Source organism: Sander vitreus, chromosome 5 (assembly GCF_031162955.1).
Source record: "Sander vitreus isolate 19-12246 chromosome 5, sanVit1, whole genome shotgun sequence".
Taxonomy (NCBI): Eukaryota; Metazoa; Chordata; class Actinopteri; order Perciformes; family Percidae; genus Sander; species Sander vitreus.
The window spans coordinates 20,529,318-20,554,021 of NC_135859.1; the positions used below are offsets into that span (position 1 = coordinate 20,529,318).

The window sequence follows — 24,704 nt, forward strand, 5'->3', positions numbered from 1 at the left end:
AACGCACACTCAGACCTGGAGGTGCTGTCATAAATAATTCCTGCTCCTTCTACTTGTAGGCTACTTCCTGTTCTGCTTCTGTCTGTGTGGGTATGGTTATGCATGAGACATTTATTATTGACCTCTGAAGAGCAGAGATATTCTGAGTGAACATCCGAAGGTATGACTCAAACATCCATGTTCAACTTCCATCATTACATAAGCTCGGAAGGTGAAGAGGTGTCCAACAGACAGCCGGATCGAATACTTATGTGGAGAACAGAGCAAGTGCAGCGGAAGAGCCAATCAGCCGCAAAAAACACAAGTTACAATTAAAGCACAAGTATGTCAGGAAATGAGCTTGACTTTCAGCAAGGACAAGTGGTGCCAGTGTCTTAGGCAGCTTTTATTGATTTCCGACTCTCACCAAATTAGTCAGTGGATGCTTGTTTCCATGGTTACAGTCAGTGAATGTGAAAGGAGGTCTAAGAATGATTGTAGCCTCAAATGCTCTGATGCAATCGCTGACATAGTAAAACAGAGTCTGTCATATTATTAGTCTCTCCTTCTAGCCATGTCGTTATTTGGCCACCTTTCCTTCTGTATTTCCGACCCACCCAGCTGGCCTGTTGATCAGTGCCTTTGTTTGTATGCAAAGTAACGTGCGCCTGTTTGTGTGAGACAAGGTCACCCACACTGCACAGTCAAGTCATCTTTGCCATCCTTGATTTATCACTGCGGAAGAAAACTCAGTAAAGACATGGCCTTGAGCCAGAGAATAAACAACTTCACTGACACTGTAAACCTGCCCTTCATTATGTATCCATTGCTTTTTGTGGGTGCCCATTTCCTGTTGAAGTTTAGGATCAAATACTTGCTTTGACTTGGACCAGTGCACAGATGAGTGTATAATCCAATTCTTACCACACCATACAGTACATAAACTCAGGAACTGCTTCTTACACATGAAATAAGGACACCGTTCATTTTCAGGTTTGTTTGCATTGCATTAAAAAAATCACAATACCAGCATCTATTTTGAATGCAGACTTGTCAATAAACATCTAATAATATCTTTGGGCAGACAGAAACAAAGTTGTGTTTCCGAAAATAAAAATGGGTACAAACACTCAATGAGAAGGACAAGTACTCAGTAGTAGATTTTTTTTTTTTTTTAGAAAATGCTCTTTAATATTAAATAAATAAATACTGCCATAATTTTTACACAATAAGTTATTTAGAACATTTTCTACCATGGTGATAATGGCTCTTAAGGGATCCTTTAAGAATCTCTGGTACTGTTTTTTATATGTAATTCTCTCCCTGTCACTCTTCCGCCTCACATCACCCCTCTGGTTCCCAGCTCAATGTGCTGAGTCCATCCGTCATCAAAGAGAACAAATCACAGTTTTAGAAGTGAGTGTGATGTTACACCCCTCCCACTCACGCTCACACACACACGCTCACACACACACACACACACACACAAACTTTGTAGCATCCAAATCATTTGTCTCCATTGCTAAGTTGGCTGTGACAAACACTGTACATAATTTACAATTTTCCACAGTCTAGCTCTGGTTACATTCAGAGCATCAGTGTATGGATTCTATAAAACAGCATCAACTATACTATACACATTTAAACTGGTGCCAGCCCAGCGTATGTCTTTACTTCCCAAACATCCCTCTTTCACCCCCCCCAAACATCTGAGGTTCACATTCGTACCAACATACTCATTCCAACATGCTCAGTCTTTCCTTTCCTCCAACAATCAACATACAAATCAGCCCTTTACCATCGTAACTGTCATTGTGCTACATTTCATTCCCCCATCCACAGAGTCTGTCCGTGTTATTTTTTTCACCTGCACCTCTGCTGAGTCATGAAGGTGCAACAGTGAAGGAATGTTCATTAACTTTTCACAGATCCATCCTCAAACTTGTCCTTAACACACAGATTCCTTTCGAATCCTGGTTCCACTGCAGCACTGCAGCAGCACAATGTGTAGATTTGGCTGTGTAACGCCATCCAAAACACATTATTAGATTAGCTGCATCTCTGCAGAAGCATGTTGAGGGAGTACACCATGCGTTCACGCAGGTCAGTGGGACATCCAGACGTCAACAGGGAGCTGAGTTTGAAGGTTTTGGAGACGCGGTCCTCATTGATGTAGGTCAGCATGTACTCATCCCTCTGACAACACAGGATAATCTTGGTGTGGTCGTGATAAAAGTTGATCTATAGAGATTAAAAAAAAAAGTTTATTTGTTTATTATCTATCAATATTCTCTATCAATTTTGGGCAAAACTTATTTGATTTGTGGTCTAACCCTCCTCTGTTGATCTGTGTTATGCATTCCAATTAAAAATGTGCTCCTCTGCAGCAATGGCTGTGTTTCCTGTGATAGTGTGTTTTTATGTCTTTGGTGTTTTTTGCCACCAACGTCTCCTTCCAGGCAGCGCGGCAATGGTTATGTTTAGGGTTAAGGTTAGCTGCCTGGAAGGCGCCGTTGGAGGCAAAAAATACCATTGAGCATGTTTTTACCTGGAAAGTGCCATCGTTAAAGAGCATCATGAGGGCGCGGTCGGACTTGAGCCACTGCAGCAGGTAGAGTCTGGGCATGTGTGAATCCGTCATACTACCCAGGTCCCCGCCCTGAGAAAGCAAAAGAGTAACACAGCCGGATTAGACAGGCAGCAACATGAAAGATACCGTTTCTAATGCTTCAAGGGATGGAAAGACAAAAGACACATTATTGCAAGAGAGATACAGGTTACAGGGGGGGGGGGGGGGGATAGAGAGATTTACTTACATCCATCAGGTTCTCCTCCATGTAGTGGGAAAAGTACTTGAGGACAGTCACCTGGCTCACAAAGTGTTCAGGAACCTCGCAAGTGGGGAAGACAGAGCGCTGGCCCAACTCTGCATAGTAATGGATGTTCCTGAAGAGATGGAGAGAAGGAGATAACAGAGTTACACAACCACTCAAATAAACACTACATAAATGGACCAAACATTAATGGATTTCCTTGACATTCAAAATCTGTTGTTATTCTTGACTGAAAATATTGCTCTTGCTTGAGAACAGTCTAGGTGTCAGTGAGAACATTAGCTAAGATATTTTGGTTGAGATGGAGCCTGTAAAGACATAGGACTGCTGAAACCTAACAAGTCAAGCCATCCCTTCAATTTGGTACTTATGTCAAACCACTAACAGGTTCTTCAAAGTAATGTACTCTTGCACGTTTACACAAGCCATCTCAATTATATGTAGTGATTAATAACTGTCAAACTGAAGGTGGAGTGTTGTGAAAGCATAGACTAGTGCATACTTTCGGTCTGGCAGGAGGCTCATGTGAGTGCCGTTGTTGAAGAGAACTCCCACAGTGTGATCAGACAACTGGTAGCCAAAGCCGTACTTGTTGGAGTAGTCCACCCATTTAGTCACCCATTGAAGACTGCAGCTGTTTGAGCCCTGAGGAATGTCGTCGGCTGCAGGGTGAAAACACAGAGGAGGAGGATTAGAATACAATTACAAGGACGATTTAAAGAACCAACCACCTTGACTGTGAAACCATGAACAATCCTTGACTTTGTTAAAGCAAATAACTAAACTCCAAAATTTCCTCCAGGTTCACTGTTTGAAACACGAAGAATGAGCTGGGAGGAAATTTGGGTGTTTTAAAATCAGGGAGGGTTTCTTTGAAAACTAAAATATGGAACATGAATGCAAATATACTTTCTGAGTCCTTTGATCAACGTGTCTCTCTGTTTAGACATGTCATGGTCAAATACAGATAATGAGCTTTAGTTGTATCACGAAACTGTTCAATGTGTAATCATCTGATCAACAACTACATGTACAGGTCTCTCATTTCAACAAGTCAACTCACCTTTAGGCATGTTCTCCAGACATCCCCTCAACACGCTTGCAACAGTCTCAGCCACGCTCCCCGTCGTGCTGTCTTCCAGGCCTTTAGGAACAACATCACAGGCTCATTTAGCTTGATGTGATGTCAGTACAGTACAAGAAATTACTTTGCACTCTAGCTGTTGCATCAGATCTCTCCATCATTGTTGCACTTAATCAAATTGATTGTGTTTAACTTACAGTTTACACGTCAGAATAGAGTATTATATAACATCAATTTCTGTCTGTGATCACTGGGCTGTGTGTGTGAAACGAGGCTGGTAAACTCACATTCACTGCTGCTGCTGCAGCTCCCCAGACTCCCCCTGACAATCAGACGGATGGTATCTCGCGTTGTCGGGGACTGACTCTCCGTTGCAGGGCCACCAGGGCTTTCAGCAGATGGCGGAAGTGGACTTCCATTCTGAAGGTGAGAATAAGTGACGACAGGGTTTAGAATCTGCAAGTTTGGATAATCTCTTCCTACTATGACTAAGCAGTCACCCACAGATTCTAAGTGGCTGGCTTAAATGTTAAAAATAAGTGCTTTTATAAGTGCTTTGCTCTGAAATTGGTAGATATGAAGATGGACATTGGATTCTCCTCAACATGATATCTCAAATCTACCTATTAATTTAATGGCTGCATGAATAATGTGCCTTCGGCATCGCCTATACTCTAAGTAAGTGAAGTAAATATCTGTTTTGTGTTGAAAGAATGATCTCTTACCTCAGAAATCTTTTTGCTCTGTTTGCTGATGACAGTTCTCTCCAGGTCATGCTGCAGTTTGTAGATCTCCTCTTCCTCTTTAGTTAACTTATCTAGCAAAGGCAATGAAAGAACACAACATGTCAGAACATGACCTTTAAACCAGCAGCTACATACACTGATATCAAAGCAGTATGGGATAAAATGTAACTTGTGATTCCAATCGTCTGATAAACTAGATTTAACAGTGTTTCTTGTAGCAACCACAATTGTATAAATCGAAAGATAACTGACTGGTGTGACGAGTGGCATATAAAGTGGTACATACTGTAAGTGCTCAGTGGTTGATGTAATACTCACTCAGAGTCTCGTAGTATTTGACCTTGTCTCTCTTCCCACCAAAGAGCGCAGCAGCAGCTTTCTTGAAAAAGCTCTTGGCTGGACTAGAGACATGGAAATCTGGTGCTGAATGGCAACAGCTAGCTGACAGACGCTCTGGACTGAAGCCCTATGGAGAACAAAAGTGGGTCAGTGTGCGGCTGGTGCGAAAGGGCTCACTGTTATACTCCTACAGAGTGACATTTAGTGAGACAGACGGTGAGCAGAACAGACAGACAGGGAGGAGAAAATAGGGTCTAACCTGTGTGAAGAAATCATGCCTCAGAATGTGGTCCAGGTTAGGTCTGTCCTCTGGGATCTTGGCTAGCAAACTGGTGATTAGCTGCTTAGCCTGTGGCGACAGTGAGGAGGGCAGGGAATAGCGCGCCTCTCTAATACACTTGTATGTCTCCTTCAGGTTGGTGGTTTCAAATGGGGGCCTGCCCAACAGCATGGTGTACCTGGAGCGGGAAGGGCAAAAGTGAGGTGATTCCCTTCACAAAAAAATATATTATACTGACTGATTGTAGGCAAAACAGAAATGCACAAGGCCATGAAATATGATGCCAATGTGTCTTTTCAAGCTGATTGTTATTCAATAATGGTTTATATCGTTACTAAACCTTTTAAGTATCTAATGGTGAATTACAGTTTTCCTACTCACATTACACAGCCAAGGGCCCAGATGTCTGATTCACAGCCGTGGCCCTGCTTGTTGAGCACCTCAGGGGACAGGTAGTTGGGAGTTCCGCAGATCGTCTTCCTCCTGTTTCCCGCAGGCTCCAACTTGGCAGCCAGACCAAAGTCCCCGACCTTCAGCTCCATCGACTCACTCACAAAGAAGTTACCTTTCGGGAAGAAAAAGAATGAAATGATGAGCACTTGATATTTAACCCAGGATCAAACGCTAAATACTGCATGGATCCTCTGATGAAATGATAACAGAGGAAGAAGTGGGTTTGTATGAGAAAAAAATATCCTCACTGTACAGAATGCATCTTTACAATTGTTCATAATGTGTCTCAGCACTGTAGTGTGTCACTGCTGCATGAAGATTCCTTACCAAGTTTCAGGTCTCTGTGAAGAATCTCTTGTTCATGCAGGTACTTCAGCCCAGATACAATCTGTCTTAGATAATAACGCACCTCTGGCTCAGTCAAAACTTTGCGAGCCTTCAGGATGTGGGCTAACGACTGTAAAAAGACAAAACATAAAGAAGAGAATGATATAGATGTTTCCTGAAAGTGTAATCACTATAGAAACACAGTTTCCTCTGAAAAAGAATATTTTCTTTAATCTCATAAAACTGTAGGGAGGTATGTAGAGTTACTGTACCATACAATTCATTAATTATGTCATTAGAGGTCTTTTATAGTGGGGGCATACCAGTGCTGCCTCATTGACTTTAGGTGCAATGCAGGTGTTATTCAAATTTATAACACAGCAGTGGCAAGAACAAGGTACAGTTGTTGGAGACCTTAGTATGTGACAAGTAGCACTTACTTTTCTACTGCAGTATTCCAACAGGATGTAGATGTTCTCCTTGTCCTCGAAATGATGATAAAAGTGCACAATGTGTTTGTGGTGCAGTGCTCGGTGCAGCTCAATTTCTCTGTCAATCTAGCAGGGGAAGAGACAAAATGGTCACAATAGTAACTGGCAATTTTGTGATATCTGCTGTCTAGCCACACCAGTGCGCACAGGCGCCGGAGCCGCGCGCTTACCTTCTCTCGTTGGTGAGGTTTGGAGACGCGTGCATGCGGGATGATTTTGGCTGCGTAAACTTTGCTGGTGGAGAGGTCGGTCATCTCGTAGCATTTAGCAAACCCTCCCTGGAAAAAGAACACACACTGTTAACATGCTGCGTCTTCAGGTTACGTGATAAATCCAAAAAGTCGACTACAGTCTCTATGCGTGAGCTACCTTTCCCAAAACTTTTCCACGGCAGTAGCACTTCCCAGTGGCAGGGTCAGTGATTATCCTGGCCATCTCCGAGGGCGCACTGCGCTCATCCATTCGTTTTCGACGAGGTTCGCTCGACCTCTGTGTCGATTCACACATGCTGCTGCTGTTTGTATGTTGGGGCCCGATATTTCTCTGTATTTCCATTAGCGGTGGTTAGTTGTCTCGCACTCAGAATGCAGTCCGGAAAGCTTGTCTCCGAGTTTTTATGCTCTGGCATCCACCCCACCTCCCTGCCTGCCGCCCTCTCTCTGACGTCACGGTGTGAAATGACAGCATGAGATCTGCCAGATGTCAATTACCTTGCACGTACATTATATTGGTGTTAAAGATGGCACGTCCATGACATCAAAGGGGATAAAACAGCCTGTGGATTCTGTTATTTAATCATTTCTAAGGGTTCATATGATTATTATCACCTGCCGCCATTCACAACAATAATACAGAGACATATGTTCTGCAGTTTACCTACTGTATTTTGTTCATGGAATCCGGAATCATGGAAAAAAAGATATTTTACATTTTGGTCCAAACTAGAATTCAAGGCGTTGGAAGTCGGATGCATTTGGTCGATAAAATATCCACTATGCAGAGGATAAACATGATCTGTATTCTACTCAGGCTCAGCTCATCCTGTGTTTCTGCACCAAACTCAGTTTGGAGCACTAGCACCCTCAGGTGGAGATTGTAGACTAAGTCTAAGACTAATACTGTATTACAACTGTGCATGGACATGTGAGACTGTATTAGACTGTTAGGTGGAGAGTGAGCAGTAGTTTGAGTGGAAACATTGTAGAGGTAGCAGTATACTGAAAGATTTGTGCTTTAGCTTGCAGATGAAGGTATATTTTAATGACCTACTGTATGAACAATTAGACAAATGACAGCGTCACTGCAGGTGCTAGTTTCCGTGATATGCAATACAGAGAGTAGATTGCTCAACCAAGGCTGCACAATTTCCCAAATGTGTTATCTTAACAAAACCAAATGTTTTGTAAAATGAAAACCAGAGAAATTGTATCTCCCTGTCAATACAATTTTCATAAAAATGAATTGGCAAATGGCCTTATTTTCCAGCAAATTTGATTGAAATATCGTTGTACTGCTAACAAACAAACAGACAAACAACGGGTTACACATATAGCCATGGTTCTCAGACTAATGTGTCTATTATTCTAGATATTGGTGGTGCACGATGGTATTTATAACAAGGTTGTCAGCAAATTGGCAAAGGCTCAGTCGGTTGATGTCAAAATCATCATGACATCTTGCTTAGTCAGAGTCCCTCTCATCCTTGCAATGTTCAAAGACATCGTTCAAAAGGAGCACTCCTGATCAGTGCTCACACGTGACAGATATTCTCAATGTATTTCCCCAAAGTGTTTACGATTACCTGCTACAAATGTGTTTTCTTTGTCTGGTTTTCCTTTAAATATATTATAAAGAAAACAGAAATGTGTCTGGAGGGGTTCATGCTGTTGAGAATGACAATGCTAAAAACAAAATAACCCAGAGAGACTGTGACTTAGTACTGCACTGTTTTCGGTACTTTTCTTAGGTGTGAGTGCACATTGCTAAAGTCATAAGCAAAAGTTTGGTCAAGACCGGAGCCGACAGACGCTTGTCGTGGCCAGTTGGGGAAAGAAAAACGACTAGTGATGACACACGCACCCTCAGAAAGCTCTTTCAACAGCTTCTCACCCAGGACCCCCATCTGTAAACCAATCAGAAAAGGTTACATTAGTCACTTAGCAATCAAATGCTATGTAATGCTATATGATTCATACAACATAAGAAGATTTTCAGGGAAGGAAAGAAATAATTCTTCATAGGAGAACTCACCACTCCTGGAGCAAGGAAAGCTGTCACATTGTTGTACGTCACAAATAGGGTCATATGCTAACTTTGATCAGGCTTGAGAAAAGCAATATTTTTTGTAAAGGTTTTACCTTCGAGAAGTCTTTTTTAACAAAGGTGCACTACTGTCCAGCGGGCCTTGCTCCTGGCATAGGACACTAATATTGGGTTAATCTCCAACCCTGTGCGCACTGGAAACCAGAAGAAAGAGGAGAAAACACCTGGAAAATCAAATCTGAAATCTGTAAAATACAACTACAGCACCCAACAGAAGAACACACCTGTATACAAAACACTCAGATTTAAACTCTGGGAAATCATGAAAAACAGTTTTCAGAGTTAGATTTTCACTCTAGTTTTTGGCCACATATGAATGTATTTTTTTCTGAAACAATTGCAGCTCACTATTCAGTCTTCCATCTCCTGATCCCAGATCTTCTAAGGGACCTGTTCAACCCTCAAGCAACCGCATAATGTTCAGTGTCTGATCTTTACTGGAGGGCAAATAAGGGACCTGGAACACATAAGTAGTAGTTAGTAGTAAGTCAATACAAGTCACAATACAAGTCTTTTTAATCTGTCTATCAGAGTCCCCCTATCGCAGATAAGTCTTTATCAAGTTCTACTGAAAGGGAGAATTACAAACAAAATTGAAAGTTATTATAATATCAGTATAATAATCGTGACACTACAGCAATTTCTTATTTTTTTGTGAAAACATCTCTGCATATGGTTCATGTAAAATGTGTCTTACATGAACATGTCTTTTGAGTGCTGTGACTATAACGTTGAATCTGATCTCCCACTCACTGTCAGTGGAACTGTTTTACAAAATCTGTCTGAGTGACAGATTCTGCAGGGTTCTCTCTTGTCTAGCTGTGGTGAACTGGGTTTAATCTGTGATCATGTAAAATTCCACTTTTCTTTTAGCATAACATGTTTTATGTGAGATATAGCTGGAAGGATAAACAAAACATATTATTCCAAAAAACACAGGTCAGAGATATATTAATCATTAGCACAAAAAATCGTATTTAAAAAAAATTATATTTTGATCATATTTTTTAGTTTTTAGTATAGTATTAGCTTAAAAACTGCTTATTTCTATGAACAAATTCAAATGATCAATGCAACAACAAAAATCTTCAGCACTACTTAACTTCTGATCTGCTCCTGCTGCTTCTTGTTCATCTTGTACTAACACTGAACAAAAATAGTGCACGATCCATTATGTTACAACAATGAACGAAATGCACTTCAGACTGACGTACTCTAGAAGATGGTGCAGTTCTCCATAAAAACTAACAGTTTTAGGCTTACCATTTTCTTCTTGCTAGCAAAATGAAATGAAATGAAAAAAGCAAGTTATGCTTCAAAATATGCCATTCAAAATATGCAATTTATCGTTACTGTTCAAGTTGTTCCATCTTGGTTTTCACACAAACATGCAGCATATGGTATTTGAAAGGGTGGAAAGCAGGCAAAACAGGCAGAAAATAACAGAAAAGCAAAAATTAAATTGCAATAGCTTTGCCCTAAAATGTCAAGATTTGTACCTGAATTCATCAACAAGACCACTAAACACCCATATACATTGGTTTTCAGATGAAAAAAATGGTGTGCTTCTACGTCTACTGAAAATGACGTAGCCGAAAATATACACTCACTAGTAAGTGATTGGTTAGGGATAAGCTTATAATACATCAATGGGGATAAGTAGTTGCCCTTTCACACATGTAGCACAGGAGATTGTCCGTGTCAGACTCTTTCTCACTGTCTGGAAATACTTGTTGGTTTTGGCAAGGGGTGGTGCCTGGGTAGAGCGTGCTGGAGGCAGTACATAACACGGATTACATCGCGGTCACGTTCGTTATTTGGTCCAAAATAAATCTCTTGCAGTTCCTTGTTTTTGTCTGAGGATTTTGTCATCGGCGCTTACCGACAGAAGTTCCTAAATCTTGTCATCTCCTCAGTGAGACATTTTTATTGCTGTCTTCTTCTTGGATGTTTGTTTCCTTCCGGTTTCGCACCAGCCACATAATAGAAACATTATCAACACGCCCACTCCCTCACAGTGAATTTTGTTCAACTTTGTTTGGTCGGTAATTAACGCGTGGCATCGGTGTAGATGCGTGCATTTTATGTACTAACAATTGCCAATGAATAACTTGTTGTCCAAGAGTTCAGACTTAAAGTTGGATATGACGATCCGTTTATTTTAAATAAACAGTAAACTAATCAAATAAAATAATAGTTCCTCTTTTAATCTTACCACGTTATCATACACTTAACCATGGTCAAAAAAACTGTGACCTTGCTGTGCGCAACACAGCTGAACCAATTAGGCCACATTTAAATAAACCTTTCCCAACCCCAGCGTCACACGCTGGTTCCCAATGAAATGGCTCCAACAGAAACCAGTCACCATCTAGGTTTAAAGAATATCTTTCCTAATGTCTATGCTTTTATGAAAAATAAATTATTGGAATATACATTTAGACATTATACAGTTATTTTGTCAAATATAATGATGTAAAACATTTGTCATCAGGATATCTCACACTCTTGAATTTCATTTAACAATTTTTGCAAAGCTTTGACCTTAAAATTGTGTAAAGTTGTTCAGAATAAAAATAACTAAACGGTCTCCATTGGACAAAAATATCACCTTAGCTCAGTTGGTAAAGCGGGCGCACACATGTAAGGGTTTGCTCCTCATGGTTTGAAACTGTCTGAAACGACAGGTCCGTTCATTAAATGTTATGTTAACACCACTATACATTTAAACTGCCTTTAAACTTTCAAACACGCCAACATATTTTTTAGGATTTCGGATTTTGGAAAACAACGGTGCAAAATACTCAAAAGTAAACGAACGAATGAATAATTGACCTACTTACGAGCAGGATACACACATGTAGCGAACAGATTTGGTACATTTGATAACTTCTTAACATATACTGTATGGTTCTAACACACAATCAAACACAAACATGTGTGTGCAGTTTACCTGACCCGCCCCTCTGCTGCGCACTCAGCAGCCTGCGCACACAGATCCTCCAGTCAAAGGGGAGTCAGCACCACATCCCGCCCTATACCTTCATACTCGCCTATCAAATGTATGCTAACTGGCCGATACAAGACTCATGCCAGCTAGAGCCAGAATTGGTATTCGAGTAGTCCACGCTTATGTAATGTCTGTTAACATTGTGTCTGACTGTGGTGCTTCTTTGCGCACGGTGGACTAGGCCTACTAACCTCCCGGTGTGAGATGAGTAACATAAGATAGATAGCCTAATTAACACCAGTAAGACTACGGGAGAATAATTGCTGGAATGAGCCAATTGGTCCTCACCTCGTTATGACAATGGTACAGTTTCACATTTACATCTCTCAAATTAATTATACAGGCCAGGTACACTAATAAGTCTAAACGATGGCCGATGTGATTACAATTGCAAAGATGCCAATTTTCTTTCACTTCCGCCGCGGCCTCATCCTGCACTTGCTCCCATTGAAAAGGCCCACAATAACAATATTCATCACCACTCAGACCTCTCTTATTTGCTCAGCCGCTTGTTCTCTGAAGCGGAGCTGGCTGCATGGGCGGGGGGACGGCAGCAAGACAGACCGCGAGTGACGCAAAAGGAGAGGCCATTATATTTGCTTCCTGACAAATAGAAAGAAAAATATACTGTCTAGCTGGGAGTTTATTATAGCTGCTGGAGTGAATTTAAAACAGACAAAAATGGACTTGTATGGGAAGGTAAGATGCATGATTGTATTATTAAGCTTATAAAGCTCATTATGAAGAGAGAGAAAGAGGGAGAGATCATCCAGCGTTGAAACCAGCACATATATAGCCTGTGTGTAGCCTACTGAGCAGTGAGGCTGAACAAAGGTTTCCTGTGTAAGTGCAGTCTTTCTGTAGGCGATGTCTGATGCCTATTGAAGAACGAACTACAAAGCATTTTCCTCTGCTTCCACACATCTGCTGACAGCTGTGGAGCGCTGCATGCTGAGTAATGTAGTCGAATCTCGACTTTTGATGCCATCCTCCGCTCCTGCGCCGATACCGTGCAAAAACTACAACCCCCATCTTCTTGACCCTTTCGGTGACGCCAGAGACACGCATGACACGCACTTTCCCTTTGCTCGTGCTCGTCTCACGCGAGCCAGCCTCGTCAGCTCAGGGGCGCGTGCCAAATGCGAAGCGGAGGAGGGGACAGCTCCCAGGTGCTGAAATTGGTCGGCGCTCGAAAGGGAAAGAGAGACACAGAGAGGGGAAGAAAATCAACGCCTGCATTAGACACAAATACAAAAATCGTATTCTGCAACACAGGGGCAGATACAGATAGAGCCAAGGTCTTCAAAACAGGTTTGTTCACACAATGTCCTCAACGCGTTTTGTTAGTTTAATTTATTAACAGTTATGTGGAAGAATTTCATTAATACATAAAATGACCTCCTGCCCAGAATTGCTCGTCTAGCATTAGCTGGCATGCAGCTCCATGTTCAACTACATCATGTAATTTCATATCAGATCGTTGGTTTTATCTTGGTGTGTGTAAATACCAGAATTACACTGATATTTTGAAAGCGATGTCCTTGCAAATACTGCCTCGGTGTTTTTTTTTTTTATTCATACACGGAAGTGAAAAGAAACCCCGTGCAGGATGTGCAGGATCGAGGTCCGGCATCTTTTATAACTGGGTAGGCTACAAGGAGAGCTCGGCTACCCATGTTTGACATATAATCGCAGCTTTGTCAAAACATTCACCTTGGAGCAAAGATGACTGTGCTCTTGACATCTTGCTCGTAGCAGCTTGTCCTCTTAGGTCGTTCCCTGCTGACAGCTTGCATGGAAATGCTCTGTGTAGATGCGTTTTTAAGGTAAAAGATACATTTCTATTGTACAACAGTAGGCTATGGCAGTTGTAATATGGGAGAAGATCTAATGCTGGTGACATTTGATTGTATTTCTAGTAGGAAAGCTTTTTAAATATAAAATCAAAACATCACACTCAGAACCGTAGTAACATTTTAACTGGGATGTTTAATTGTAGTTTGACATGTTACAATACAAATAAAATATGGGTGTATTTTGCCAAGTAGGCTAAATGAAAAGCAGTGTATCTGAATTGTATTCATGAACTCTTTAGGTAATTAAAGTATTGACATCAATTATAATAATCCTTTAGTTTCATTAAAGTAATCATTTTGGCTTAAGAGAAGACAAAGTCAGCTTTTTAAAATCCTGGTTATCTAATACTCATCAATACAACAGCTTGCTGCGTTAGTCATGCTGGTTTTGCCTGACACAGCCTTCTGTCACCTCTGATCTGTGGCCTGTACAGCAAGCTTGTACTGGATCTGCGTACAACATTGAGAGTCAACTGAAAAACAAACAATCCGTTTTTTTATAAGATGGGTCAAATCTTCTGTGTGTCACAGCTCGGATAAGCTTCATAGTAACTCAAGGTGAAGCTCTTAATACATTCGTTTCAGTGTCTCTCTTTTTTTTTTGCAGATGGCTGCCACTCAGGATGTAAAAGGGAAGGGAGAGGGAGGGGACCAAAACTTTGACTACATGTTCAAACTGCTAATCATCGGCAACAGCAGTGTGGGCAAAACGTCTTTCCTGTTCCGCTACGCCGACGACGCCTTCACTTCGGCCTTTGTCAGCACAGTGGGCATTGACTTCAAAGTGAAGACTGTGTACAAGAATGACAAGAGGATCAAACTGCAGATCTGGGTATGAAATATTAACATCCAAGCATTAAACATTTAGAAGGGAGCCACAAAATGTTGCACCAGATGAAAAAAGTGGACTATAGCTATCAAAAATGTTATTTCTGCTTATCCTGCACTCCTTGGCTGGTCAACACAAGACAATTACTTACATATTTGCTGTTAACTCTTGAAGGACCTGCTTTTTCTCCATTAATTTAGAAGCCAAACTCTATATAGAATTTGCATATGCTCTAATGATTATAATTTCTAATTTATAGTAGGAAGAAAACACATTTCTAGACTACAAAGCCGCAAAGTACAACAAGCTGTAACTGTGGTTTTCCTTTCATATCAAAGTTTCTTCTGCCATGCCAACCATGCACAAATGTCCATTTCATACAGTTACATTGAAAGCATTTGCATGTTGAAACATAGTTAATGTATGGAAGAAATCTGTTTCCTGTTGTCCTCCAAGGTCTCCTGGAGGGCTACCAAAGCTCTAAGGGGCTCTTCAGAGACGCCCTGCCCCCTCGTTTCTCTCCGTCTTTGTGTTCCTGCGGAGTGACTCCTGTCTGTAAAAGGCTGTCCATCTATACACAGAGACCACTTTCTCCTGACCCCTGCCCATATCTTTCTCTGTAGATCAATATGTTTCAAGGGCTGTGACAGGTTGTTGCTTGATAGCTGTATGCTTGGCCATACAAAAAAAGTCCTCTACACACGGGATTAGCTATGTATTAATTATATTTAAGTCAGGGCAGGTCTCTTAGGACAGATCATGCTTGCTTGGTAATACTAAGCAAGCATGATCATACCAAGTTGGTATGCTTGGAAACATTTCCCTTTTGATCCTTTGTTGTTTGCATTATGTTATATATACTTTAGTCAAAGTATAGATTGTATGTTTGAAGCTGATCCTGTTTTTTTTCACTATTCAGCTTTGTAGGTTTAGATAGATAAAAAAATAAAGAACTGATGTCATCGCGAGCAATCTTTTAAAAGATCAATTTAAAACACAAAAAGACCATTTCACTTATAAAGTGATAAAAAGTAAAAAAGTTTTCACTGTCCTAACTAGGGAATTTTATAATATAGTGTTTAAATTTGAGCATATGGCACATCCTGAAGCTTTAGCTTGCTGTATTGTGTTTTCTTTGTTTAACATTCCACACTCCATTCAAGTATGGACACAGATGGAAGTCTCAATATTACTGACAGGAGACTAGTAAGTGTTAGTTTGGCACACAGCGGAGAAGAACACAGAAGCAACACCTTCCTCAGAATGTGTGGGAAACTGAAGAGTGTCTGAGGCTGTTTAATTAGGAGTTCATCTGAGCTGTTAAAGCAGATTGTCTTGTCATACCTCTAAGATAGTGAGGGATAGATATGTAAAAGTTCCTCTCTTTCTCTCTACTTCTTTTTTTTTCTATTTTTCTTTTGTGTGCCTCACCAAATAGCAACTTTCCTTCTGAGTTTTTGCTCTCTCTTATAATACCAGATACATTTTGCAGCAATTAGTCATCCCCAAGACATTTGTCGTTTGCTAACCACATAAAGAGACAAAGAAGAAGCCCTCTAGCAGGATATGAAAACTAGATTTGAACAGTGGCTAATCTGGATAATGTGTTTGCATTATTGGCAAAGACAAGCATATTCAGAGAGAAAAAGGATTGCCCTTGTATTCAGTTAATTGGTCTGTCTTTTTTAATTGGGCTCAAAGAGAGCTGAGACGTACAATAAGTGGCCCTTTAAGGTGAAGGCTATTGGCTTATGTCAATGTGGTAGTCGCACTATTGATCTGCTAAGAGATAAAAGCATCAAAATTCATCACCGATTTTTCCCTGTTGTCGTATTAGGCTGAAGTGAATGAAGCACATCGCCGAGAGTTGCTAAGATGAACCTTGTGAAAAAGTGGAACTCACTTTACTGAATGAAGAAGAGTTCAGGCGTGTCAGCCTCTGCTCACTACTTCTCTATTTGAAGCAGTCAGCTCTTTGGATTGGACAGACCAAAAGCGAAGCTTTTTAAGGAGCTCCAATTTACGGGACTCAGCATTTCTTTCCCTGTCCTGCTCTGTCTTTTTAACTGACAACAAGCCGGCTCACTGAATTAACCTGGAAATGCAAAGGTCATTGTCAAGCACTTGAACAAGAATCAATGGGCTACTGAAATGTCTAAGCCTCAGAATTCAGACAAGAGAAAAGACTGAGGTTAAAACAGGAGGACTTGTACATACTGTATTATGACTTGGTGCATGCACAGTAACAGTAAAAAGAAATCAATGAAACATATTCTTCCTTCTTTTCTGCTGTTGAGAATGTCACTCCACAAACGCTGCTCTTTATACAACACACACTAGCTGTTTAAATTAAAAAAATGCACACATTCACATGCATTTTTGGTAAACTGACAAAAGGTCTTAGCTGTGGTGTGTGTGGAAGCTCAGCAGGCTGCGAGCTCTGTCTCTATGAAGTGAAGGTCAGAGCTGTCCTCCGGCTATAACAGGCACACTGTTGCAGCTATGTGCAGACTGACAGAAAGCAAAACCACAGTGGCAAATTCAATCCAGTGCTGCCTGTCCAGCTTCTGTTTAACATGAGCTAAGTGGAGCAGCTAAAAGTGCTCCATCATGATTCACAGAAGCCGGCAAAAACATATGTTGTGGGTGGAACAACAGCGCAGTAAACACACAGTATAAACAGGAGGGACATCATTGGGATTTATTATTATATAATGTATCATAAAATAACAAGTATACACATCTTTGAACAAACTATACATATTCCTGAGCACACATTTCTCTGCCCTCCTCATGGACACACTCTCTACAGAAGAGCTTCATCTGTCTGCATCAGGAGCTATTAGCAATTTTATTGACATTCCATAGCAAAGGCTGCAGTTGGCGCTTGTTTCCAGGGTAATCTGTGTACAATACTCCTCGAATGCTGTGTAATCACCCGCTTGCTTTGCCTTTGAGCAATTTGTTCAGCCTTATTATGAACAGCAAGCAGTTCCCCAATGTTGAAATCATTTTATCTCTATTTCTAGCCCTTTTTCTAAGAAATGCATGCCATGAGCTGAGCTCTGAATACTGCACTCCACAGTGTTTAACACAGCTGAGCGATTATTTTATCGAGGAGAGGAAAGAATCAATCACATCAGCCGAAACTGAATTGCTGTTTTTGGCATCTTATCAATGCAAAGCCAGTGAGGCTGTGCGAATAATGATTATTATTTGCACATCACGAACACAACATAGCCATATGTAAATGTAGATGTAAAAATGTAGATCCTGAATTGTGCTCCGATTTGAACTGAAGAATCTATTAGCATGTATAAATAGGCGCAGATTAATAATGTACATGGCTTCTCATTTACAGTTATGGACTTGCATATACAGTATGTGCTGTGCAGGATCATGTCAATGTTGCTGAGCCTGACAGTATAAATAACAGTCAGCTGGCTAACAGCAGGGCTAAATCAAGTTGTCTGTGTGTAGGACACAGCAGGCCAGGAGCGCTACAGGACCATCACCACTGCTTACTACCGCGGGGCCATGGGCTTCATCCTAATGTACGACATCACCAATGAGGAGTCCTTCGGCGCTGTGCAGGACTGGTGAGTCGTTTTGAGCTCATTGGAATCAATGTTGGTCTGTTTTTGACAGGGTTTGTATGTAGATGTCATATCCTATCCTATTTCTTTCTGCGGGTTATATTGTATTGTTATGAGCATCAGATCAACACAGCAAAAGGGCTTCCTGTTTGTTGCTGTGATGCAATCAGTTGATATCCTGCACACTCAATATTGTACATTGTTTTTCCTTTTTCCAAGACAAATCTGCAAACAGTTTAGCATCCCTATCTCCTAACAGCTACTGTACATTTCTCTCTCTCTCTCTCTCTCTCTCTCTCTCTCTCTCTCTCTCTCTCTCTCTCTCTCTCTGATATTTGACAGTGTTATGTAGTGTGCATGGAGGCTTGGAGATCTAGGGGTAACTTGTCAAGGTCATGACTCTCGTCCATTTATGAGTCACACAAGCGTCTGCAGACTGAAGAGCAACTCTGAGCCAAGTCCAAATGTCTGTGATTTATGATGAATCATTTGTGTCTAAAACAGAACTTGGTAGGCAATGTTCAATTGGCTGCAGAAACCAGGTTTCTGGGTTGTGATTCTAGCTCTAGAAGCAAGCACGTTCTCATCGGCACAAACAGTGTGGCACTACAGCGAGAAGCTTTGGTGAAATGCAGAGGAATTCCAGAACTGCCAATTAGAGATAAATGTGCGTATTGATTTACAGTTTGCTGATGTTTCTCCTTACACCCTCACTCTCCACAGGTGTTGTGGTGAGAAACTGTCATTTTCCATTTTATTTACACCCTGCTGTCCTACAGTTATCTCTGTCTGCCAGTGCAAAGAGATTATGGGAGCACAGAATGAGCTTATTTTGAGAGGAAATATTTCAGAATCATCATATTGTCATGATGTTACTGTTTGAGCTGCAGGAAATCACGATATAACTCACACAGACTTGATATAAGATGGTGATATTTTTGCAGTTAAGACTTAGCTGAATGCCACATGGCTTGCATCCATTTAGAACTATAACAAGCACTATTAAGGCCAGTGTCTACTTACCCCACATCACTTAGCTACAGTAGCAGCACTTGGCAGCTGCTTTAGGAGCATCTGTCATGGTTAAAACGGTTGCATTAGCTGCATTTAAAGTGAGCACATATTTTAAGCCTGGTGTTCTATAATTAGGGATGAAATGTTTAAAAGAAGGTACAACTGGGATTTATTTATTATTAGCATACATTGTGTTAAAATGCTTCACATTATCAACCTGTTTTGTATTTAACTAGATTTCCAGTCATTCTACGCAAGAAAAACAATGCTCTCCTGTTAAGAGAGGTCAGAGCCAGACACACCTATTATTCTTTTAAGGCCTGTCTGACACTTTGATGGAATACTGCAGTCTGAGCTCTGTCTGTGATGGGTATCTTAATTAACAAAGCCAAGTGTGTCGCTGGCAGAGACAATCCCGGAGAGTTACCTGTGAGCTTAAGTACCAGACATTGCACAAATCAGTCAACTGTATGGGTGATGCTTTTTTTTTTACCCTTCATATAACCAAAATTCTTCTTTTTTTTGCCTTTGCCACAGGCTTTAATTCCACTTTCCCTTTCCCTTGTTCCTTGTGACAAGGTTGTAGAAAAAAAGATGTTGCCATGGCAACGGCTCCTTCGCCGACTCTGGCTGAATTAAGCTTATGACGTGCTCATTTCCTGCCAGTGACAGAGACAAAACAGGGAACTATTGTAATGCTGACATCAAATATAGAAATCAGAAGAAGAAATCATGCAAATGAATTACGCTATACACACCATTTAATGATAGCAACAATCTCAAAGCATTTACTTCACATTTTTCATGTTGTCCTCTGTTCTCCAGGGGCTAAATTGTATAAAAATGTTTTATAGCCTTTGTAGCTGTGTTAGACTTGATACAAACACAAATGTTTTTTCTGTCAGTGAACATTATCAGCAGTTGGCTTCAAAATGACCCACATCTGAACCGCTATCAAACGTCAGAACTATACAGAAAGAAATGAGCGCTAACATCATGCTGCTGCTGCTCTCGCTCTCTCTCTCTCTCTCTCTCTCTCTCTCTCTCTCTCTCTCTCTCTGACTCCTTGTTTCTTCCTCTCTTTCTTACTGGCTCTCTCTACTGTTTTCAGCCTGTGGTGTGTTCACTGCCCTACTTTTAATCAGACTGCAACACCACGGGAGATGTTTGTTCTCTTAATGTGAATGTGTGTGCTCACAATGCAAATTATGTCATACATCAGTACATACATACATGCATACATACATTCACACACACATACAAACATACAGTACGTACATACATACATACATACATACAATGCCTCATTTCATATACACTATCTAGCTGTTTTATCTGGGATGGGAATCCTTTTTCTGGCAGACTGAAGCTCAGATAATGACCCACATGTGCAAGGTGTGTGCATCCAATTAATTAATTAAGACATCCAATTAATAGCTTACCAATCAGAAGTAGGCAGAAGCCAAAGAACAAATCTAAAGGAAAGGATAAAAAGTATGACAAATATCAATGTCAAATAGCTAGAAAATACTTAATGATAACCTACCTAACTTTTCCACTGATACTATCAGTGACTCAAATATTACATGTCAAACACAAGGTGATGTAATCACTGTTTATGACCGGTCTAAATGGCGAACAAACCTTACATCATGTCCTTCACTCCAAACGCAGCAACAGCATTTGACTGTGATGCTTTTGTTTCTGATTGTGTGCAGGTCAACCCAGATAAAAACCTACTCGTGGGACAATGCACAGGTTGTGCTGGCTGGAAATAAGTGTGATATGGAAGAGGAGAGAGTGGTCTCGGTGGACAATGGCAGACTGCTGGCAGAACAGTTGGGTAAGTCTTGGAGCAACATTCAACCCTTTTGGGATATCATCAAAAATACTGCAACATGGAAGCAGCTTTGTTTTCAATAGCTTTTCCTAAAAATGTAATAATAAATATGTATTGTATGTTGTTGTCTTAGTCGGACCTGTCTCTTCCTGTTCTCATGTTACTTGCTCTCCCTCTTTCCAAGGTTTTGAATTCTTTGAGACCAGCGCCAAGGACAACATCAACGTGAAGCAGACCTTTGAACGTCTCGTTGACCTAATTTGCGACAAGATGTCCGAGAGCTTGGACAGTGATCCGGCCGTCCCCACAGGAGCTCCCACTGCCAAACTCACAGACAGCGCTCCGCCCCTCCAGCAGTCTGGATGCAACTGTTAGTGACTGATGTCAGGAAGCAAAAGGGAGGGCAGCGCGGGTCCTCTAAGGTGGTAGTGTGCAGAGTTTTGTTCTCCCTTATCACTCCTGCTAGTGCTGCTTTCTCTGGACTACAGCTCAAACCCTGTTTAGTAGTAGAATTACAAAATGCTTTCGTATTATCTCTCAACTTTATCACCTTATATCAAGAGCAAATAACCAGACAAACAGACATGGCTATTGTAAAATGTGTAACATTACAGGATATCTATAATATAGAGACACCATATTCTCATTCTTCAGCTAGTTAGTATGGTTATAAACCAAGTATGTGTGATAAGGCTGGAAATAGTCCATAGTCATGATGTACAGTTAATCCTTAAAACCTTTAAAAAAATCCTTAAGACCTAGAATAGTTATAAAATGAGGGATAGAGTCAGTGAGTGCTTACATTTTTATTTTTTGTACAGTATGTATTTTCCTTTTATAGGACTTTTTTGTCTCCTATAGCTGCCAAATCTATGATTTAGTGCACTATGGTATGTAGCGGCTTTCCTTTGTGTAGTGAGTGTGTGGTTGTTGTGTGACTGTACAGTAAGTGTGTGTGGGTTTGCATGAGTGTGAGTATTATGTCTGAGTCACAAATGAGTGCTGGAACTTTGTCATCTAAAAAATAATCTACCTTGGATAAATAAGTGGCCTTTTAGCATCTCCAACACGGCCTCTGTAAGTTCCTCTGTCATGTTTACTTTTGGAATGAATCCAGTATGTATAATGTTGATGTGAGTACTATTCCACGTTTTGCTGTCTGTATATGTGTAATTTCTCTGATAAGTATATCTGTAAATCTTAAAAGCAACTATTTCTATGTGCTTAGCCTCTTAGATAACCCTTTATAGTTTGATGCGATGAGCATGCTGCCAAAAGTCAATCATACATGCTGTTTTATCTAAAGATAAAACCTAAACATCATCAACTCCATATGATAGATATGATCCAGCATTTAATTAAATACAAATCTCACACTGACAAGGCACAGTACAGTGTATGATATACAACAACTGATCAGCTCTGGCATGGAAGAAACAGCCATATACAGTTTAAAAAAAATCTTTATTTCAGCATGCTACAATTTCATGTTTGTGCTTTATTAAAATGAATTCCCTGCTTAGAAAACACCATAGACATAGACTAAACAGTAGTTTAAAATCTGAATGCAGGCATATACTGTGCTGTAGTGGTCTTGATGATTACTGAAGACCATATAGTATAAAGGTTGTAGCTTAAATCCAGAAAGCCTTTCAGTCCTACAACTCATAGAAAAAAAAACATTTGTGCCAAAACGTTACAATTCCTTTAGCATCGTCAGTTGTTTGTTGCATAGTTGAATAAAAACTCCAAAAAATTGCATGAAGCCAGTTCTGACTTATCTATGTAGATTTATATATAATAAGATAGTGTATATATCACTCTGTGTTACAGTTTTAGAAGCATTGTCATAGCAGTTGCTGTGAGATGCAATGGGCCAATAAGTGCAATATTTTATGAATGAAACTCTGTACATAGTTTCTCCTGTCCTCGAGTACAACGACTCTATCTGCAGTATGTGAGTGACAGTTTGGTCAGAATGGCTCTGAAACTGATGTACAACCCTAAAAAAAGTGAGTATGTGCTTCATTCAGTGAAAGCAGCCACTGGATGTGTGACTTGGTGTGTGTGTGTGTGTGTGTGTGTGTGTGTGTGTGTGTGTGTGTGTGTGTGTGTGTGTGTGTGTGTGTGTATATGTGTACCTGCCATATTGAACAGACAAATTACGTAATATAGTGCATTGTTTGTGTATACCTTTTGTACAAATGTATTCACGTACTATATGCTGTTCCTGCTAACTGTTGGGTGTTGATTGATCTTGTATTATCATGTCAAAATACAGTGTTATTGTGAAAGATAGTCAGGGAGATAACTTAGTCCATGCCATTTGCCATACTGTTGAAATTCCAAGAAAAGGGATACACATACTCTGTGTGCATCTGTGTATGTGTGTGATATTATAATTGTATGCTAGTAGCCATGATATCAATTATTGTGTTGATCTCCAGTCAAGAGTCATTTAATAGAGGAATAATTACAGTATGTGGCAATCAAATCTCAAATCTGGTCCAATCTCATTTTAGAAAGTATGACTTTACATATATAATTAATATATATTGTTTCTCAGAGTGCAAGCAAAGTTAGAAGTATGTTTTTGAGATTATAAGAAATAAATCAAATTCTATCAGTGGGTCTCTGTGTTCTCTCTCGCTCTCTGCTGACTATATAAAGGCATGAACGAGGGATTGGGTGGCTGCTGCCCTCTAACCCGGGCCTGCTGTCTCAGAAGCATTGCTCTGTCCTGTTGTTGCAGCTCAGACGCCTTGTTTCATTTTGAGGCAATGTACACCACCTAGTGTTGGAGGGCTACGCTTGCATCGCTGGCGATTAATGTGAAACATTTGACATTATATTACATTTGCCTGCTTTGGTGGTCAAATGCAGTGGTGGAAAGTACACTTAAGTACTGGATTTAAATAAAATTTGTGGGTACTTGTATTTTACTTGACTGCTTACATTTTATGCTACTTTACTTATATTTCTACTTCACCTCATTTCAGAGGCAATTATTTGACTTTTAACTCCACTACATTTATATTACAGCTATAGTCTTGAGATACTTTGCAGATTAAGATTTTACTTATAATGAATTGATGTACATTAAACTACCCAACAGCACATTACAATTGGCCTCACCTTAACAGCTTCATTAAAATGTCACTTACATGTTTATGCATCAGCAGTAATAATCTAATATTCAATAATATAACACCAGTGGTGAACTGTAGCTAAATACAATTACTAAGTTTTGCACTTAACTACAATTACTTTCAATGTTATGCTACTTTTTATGTTTACGCACTTACATTTCATTCAAATGTGCTTTTTACTCCACTACATTTATCTGAAAGCTATAGTTACCAGTTATTTGGAGACCAGTTATACAGTAGTACTGTAGCTTCATCCTCACCAGATACAACATGAAACTACTACTTAAACAGTGCATGCATCAATAATAATAATCCAATGATACTATAATATATAATATAAAACTGAGGGGCCATTCTGCTCCAGGAATACTTCTTATAAGAGTATTTGCTTAAGTAAAGGATCTGAATACTTTTTTTGAACACTGTACACACACATGTACCAGCTTTATATACCAAAGTGTGTAAACCTGTATAACCTACTGTTGTGAAACAAACATGTCAAAGAGGGATTTATTGATCACTTCATAACTGGTACTATCACAGTATCATATACAA

At 40.2% G+C, this 24,704-nt stretch overlaps 2 protein-coding genes across 2 annotated transcripts; one reads left to right on the forward strand and one right to left on the reverse strand.

Annotated features, from left to right (window-relative positions):
• Positions 1 to 1,680: 1,680 nt before the first annotated feature.
• plk2b (polo-like kinase 2b (Drosophila)) lies at positions 1,681 to 7,139 on the reverse strand. Its single transcript, XM_078250921.1, has 14 exons — positions 6,903 to 7,139; positions 6,704 to 6,811; positions 6,483 to 6,599; positions 6,043 to 6,172; positions 5,644 to 5,827; positions 5,242 to 5,440; positions 4,962 to 5,109; positions 4,623 to 4,714; positions 4,185 to 4,317; positions 3,877 to 3,957; positions 3,316 to 3,475; positions 2,796 to 2,925; positions 2,528 to 2,638; positions 1,681 to 2,220 (listed from the first exon to the last, which is right to left on the reverse strand). The coding sequence occupies exons 1-14, from the start codon at positions 7,086 to 7,088 to the stop codon at positions 2,029 to 2,031; spliced, it is 1,971 nt and encodes a 656-aa protein (XP_078107047.1). The 5' UTR covers positions 7,089 to 7,139; the 3' UTR covers positions 1,681 to 2,028.
• Positions 7,140 to 12,456: 5,317 nt separating this feature from the next.
• Positions 12,457 to 23,846, forward strand: rab3c (RAB3C, member RAS oncogene family). Its single transcript, XM_078250922.1, has 5 exons — positions 12,457 to 12,564; positions 14,329 to 14,553; positions 18,031 to 18,149; positions 20,879 to 21,003; positions 21,185 to 23,846. The coding sequence occupies exons 1-5, from the start codon at positions 12,547 to 12,549 to the stop codon at positions 21,373 to 21,375; spliced, it is 678 nt and encodes a 225-aa protein (XP_078107048.1). The 5' UTR covers positions 12,457 to 12,546; the 3' UTR covers positions 21,376 to 23,846.
• The last annotated feature ends 858 nt before the right edge of the window (positions 23,847 to 24,704 follow it).

Bases quoted from the DNA above. Each gene is read 5' to 3' on its own strand.
- rab3c (XM_078250922.1), top strand. The intron at 14,554-18,030 runs GTATGAAATATT...GTCTGTGTGTAG, and splicing joins GGATCAAACTGCAGATCTGG to GACACAGCAGGCCAGGAGCG. The intron at 21,004-21,184 runs GTAAGTCTTGGA...CCTCTTTCCAAG, and splicing joins ACTGCTGGCAGAACAGTTGG to GTTTTGAATTCTTTGAGACC.
- plk2b (XM_078250921.1), bottom strand. From the start codon at position 7,088: ATGGAAATACAGAGAAATATCGGGCCCCAACATACAAACAGCAGCAGC. The intron at 5,441-5,643 runs GTGAGTAGGAAA...TTCCCGCTCCAG, and splicing joins TGGGCCCTTGGCTGTGTAAT to GTACACCATGCTGTTGGGCA. The intron at 4,715-4,961 runs GTGAGTATTACA...TGCCTTTGCTAG, and splicing joins CAAATACTACGAGACTCTGA to ATAAGTTAACTAAAGAGGAA.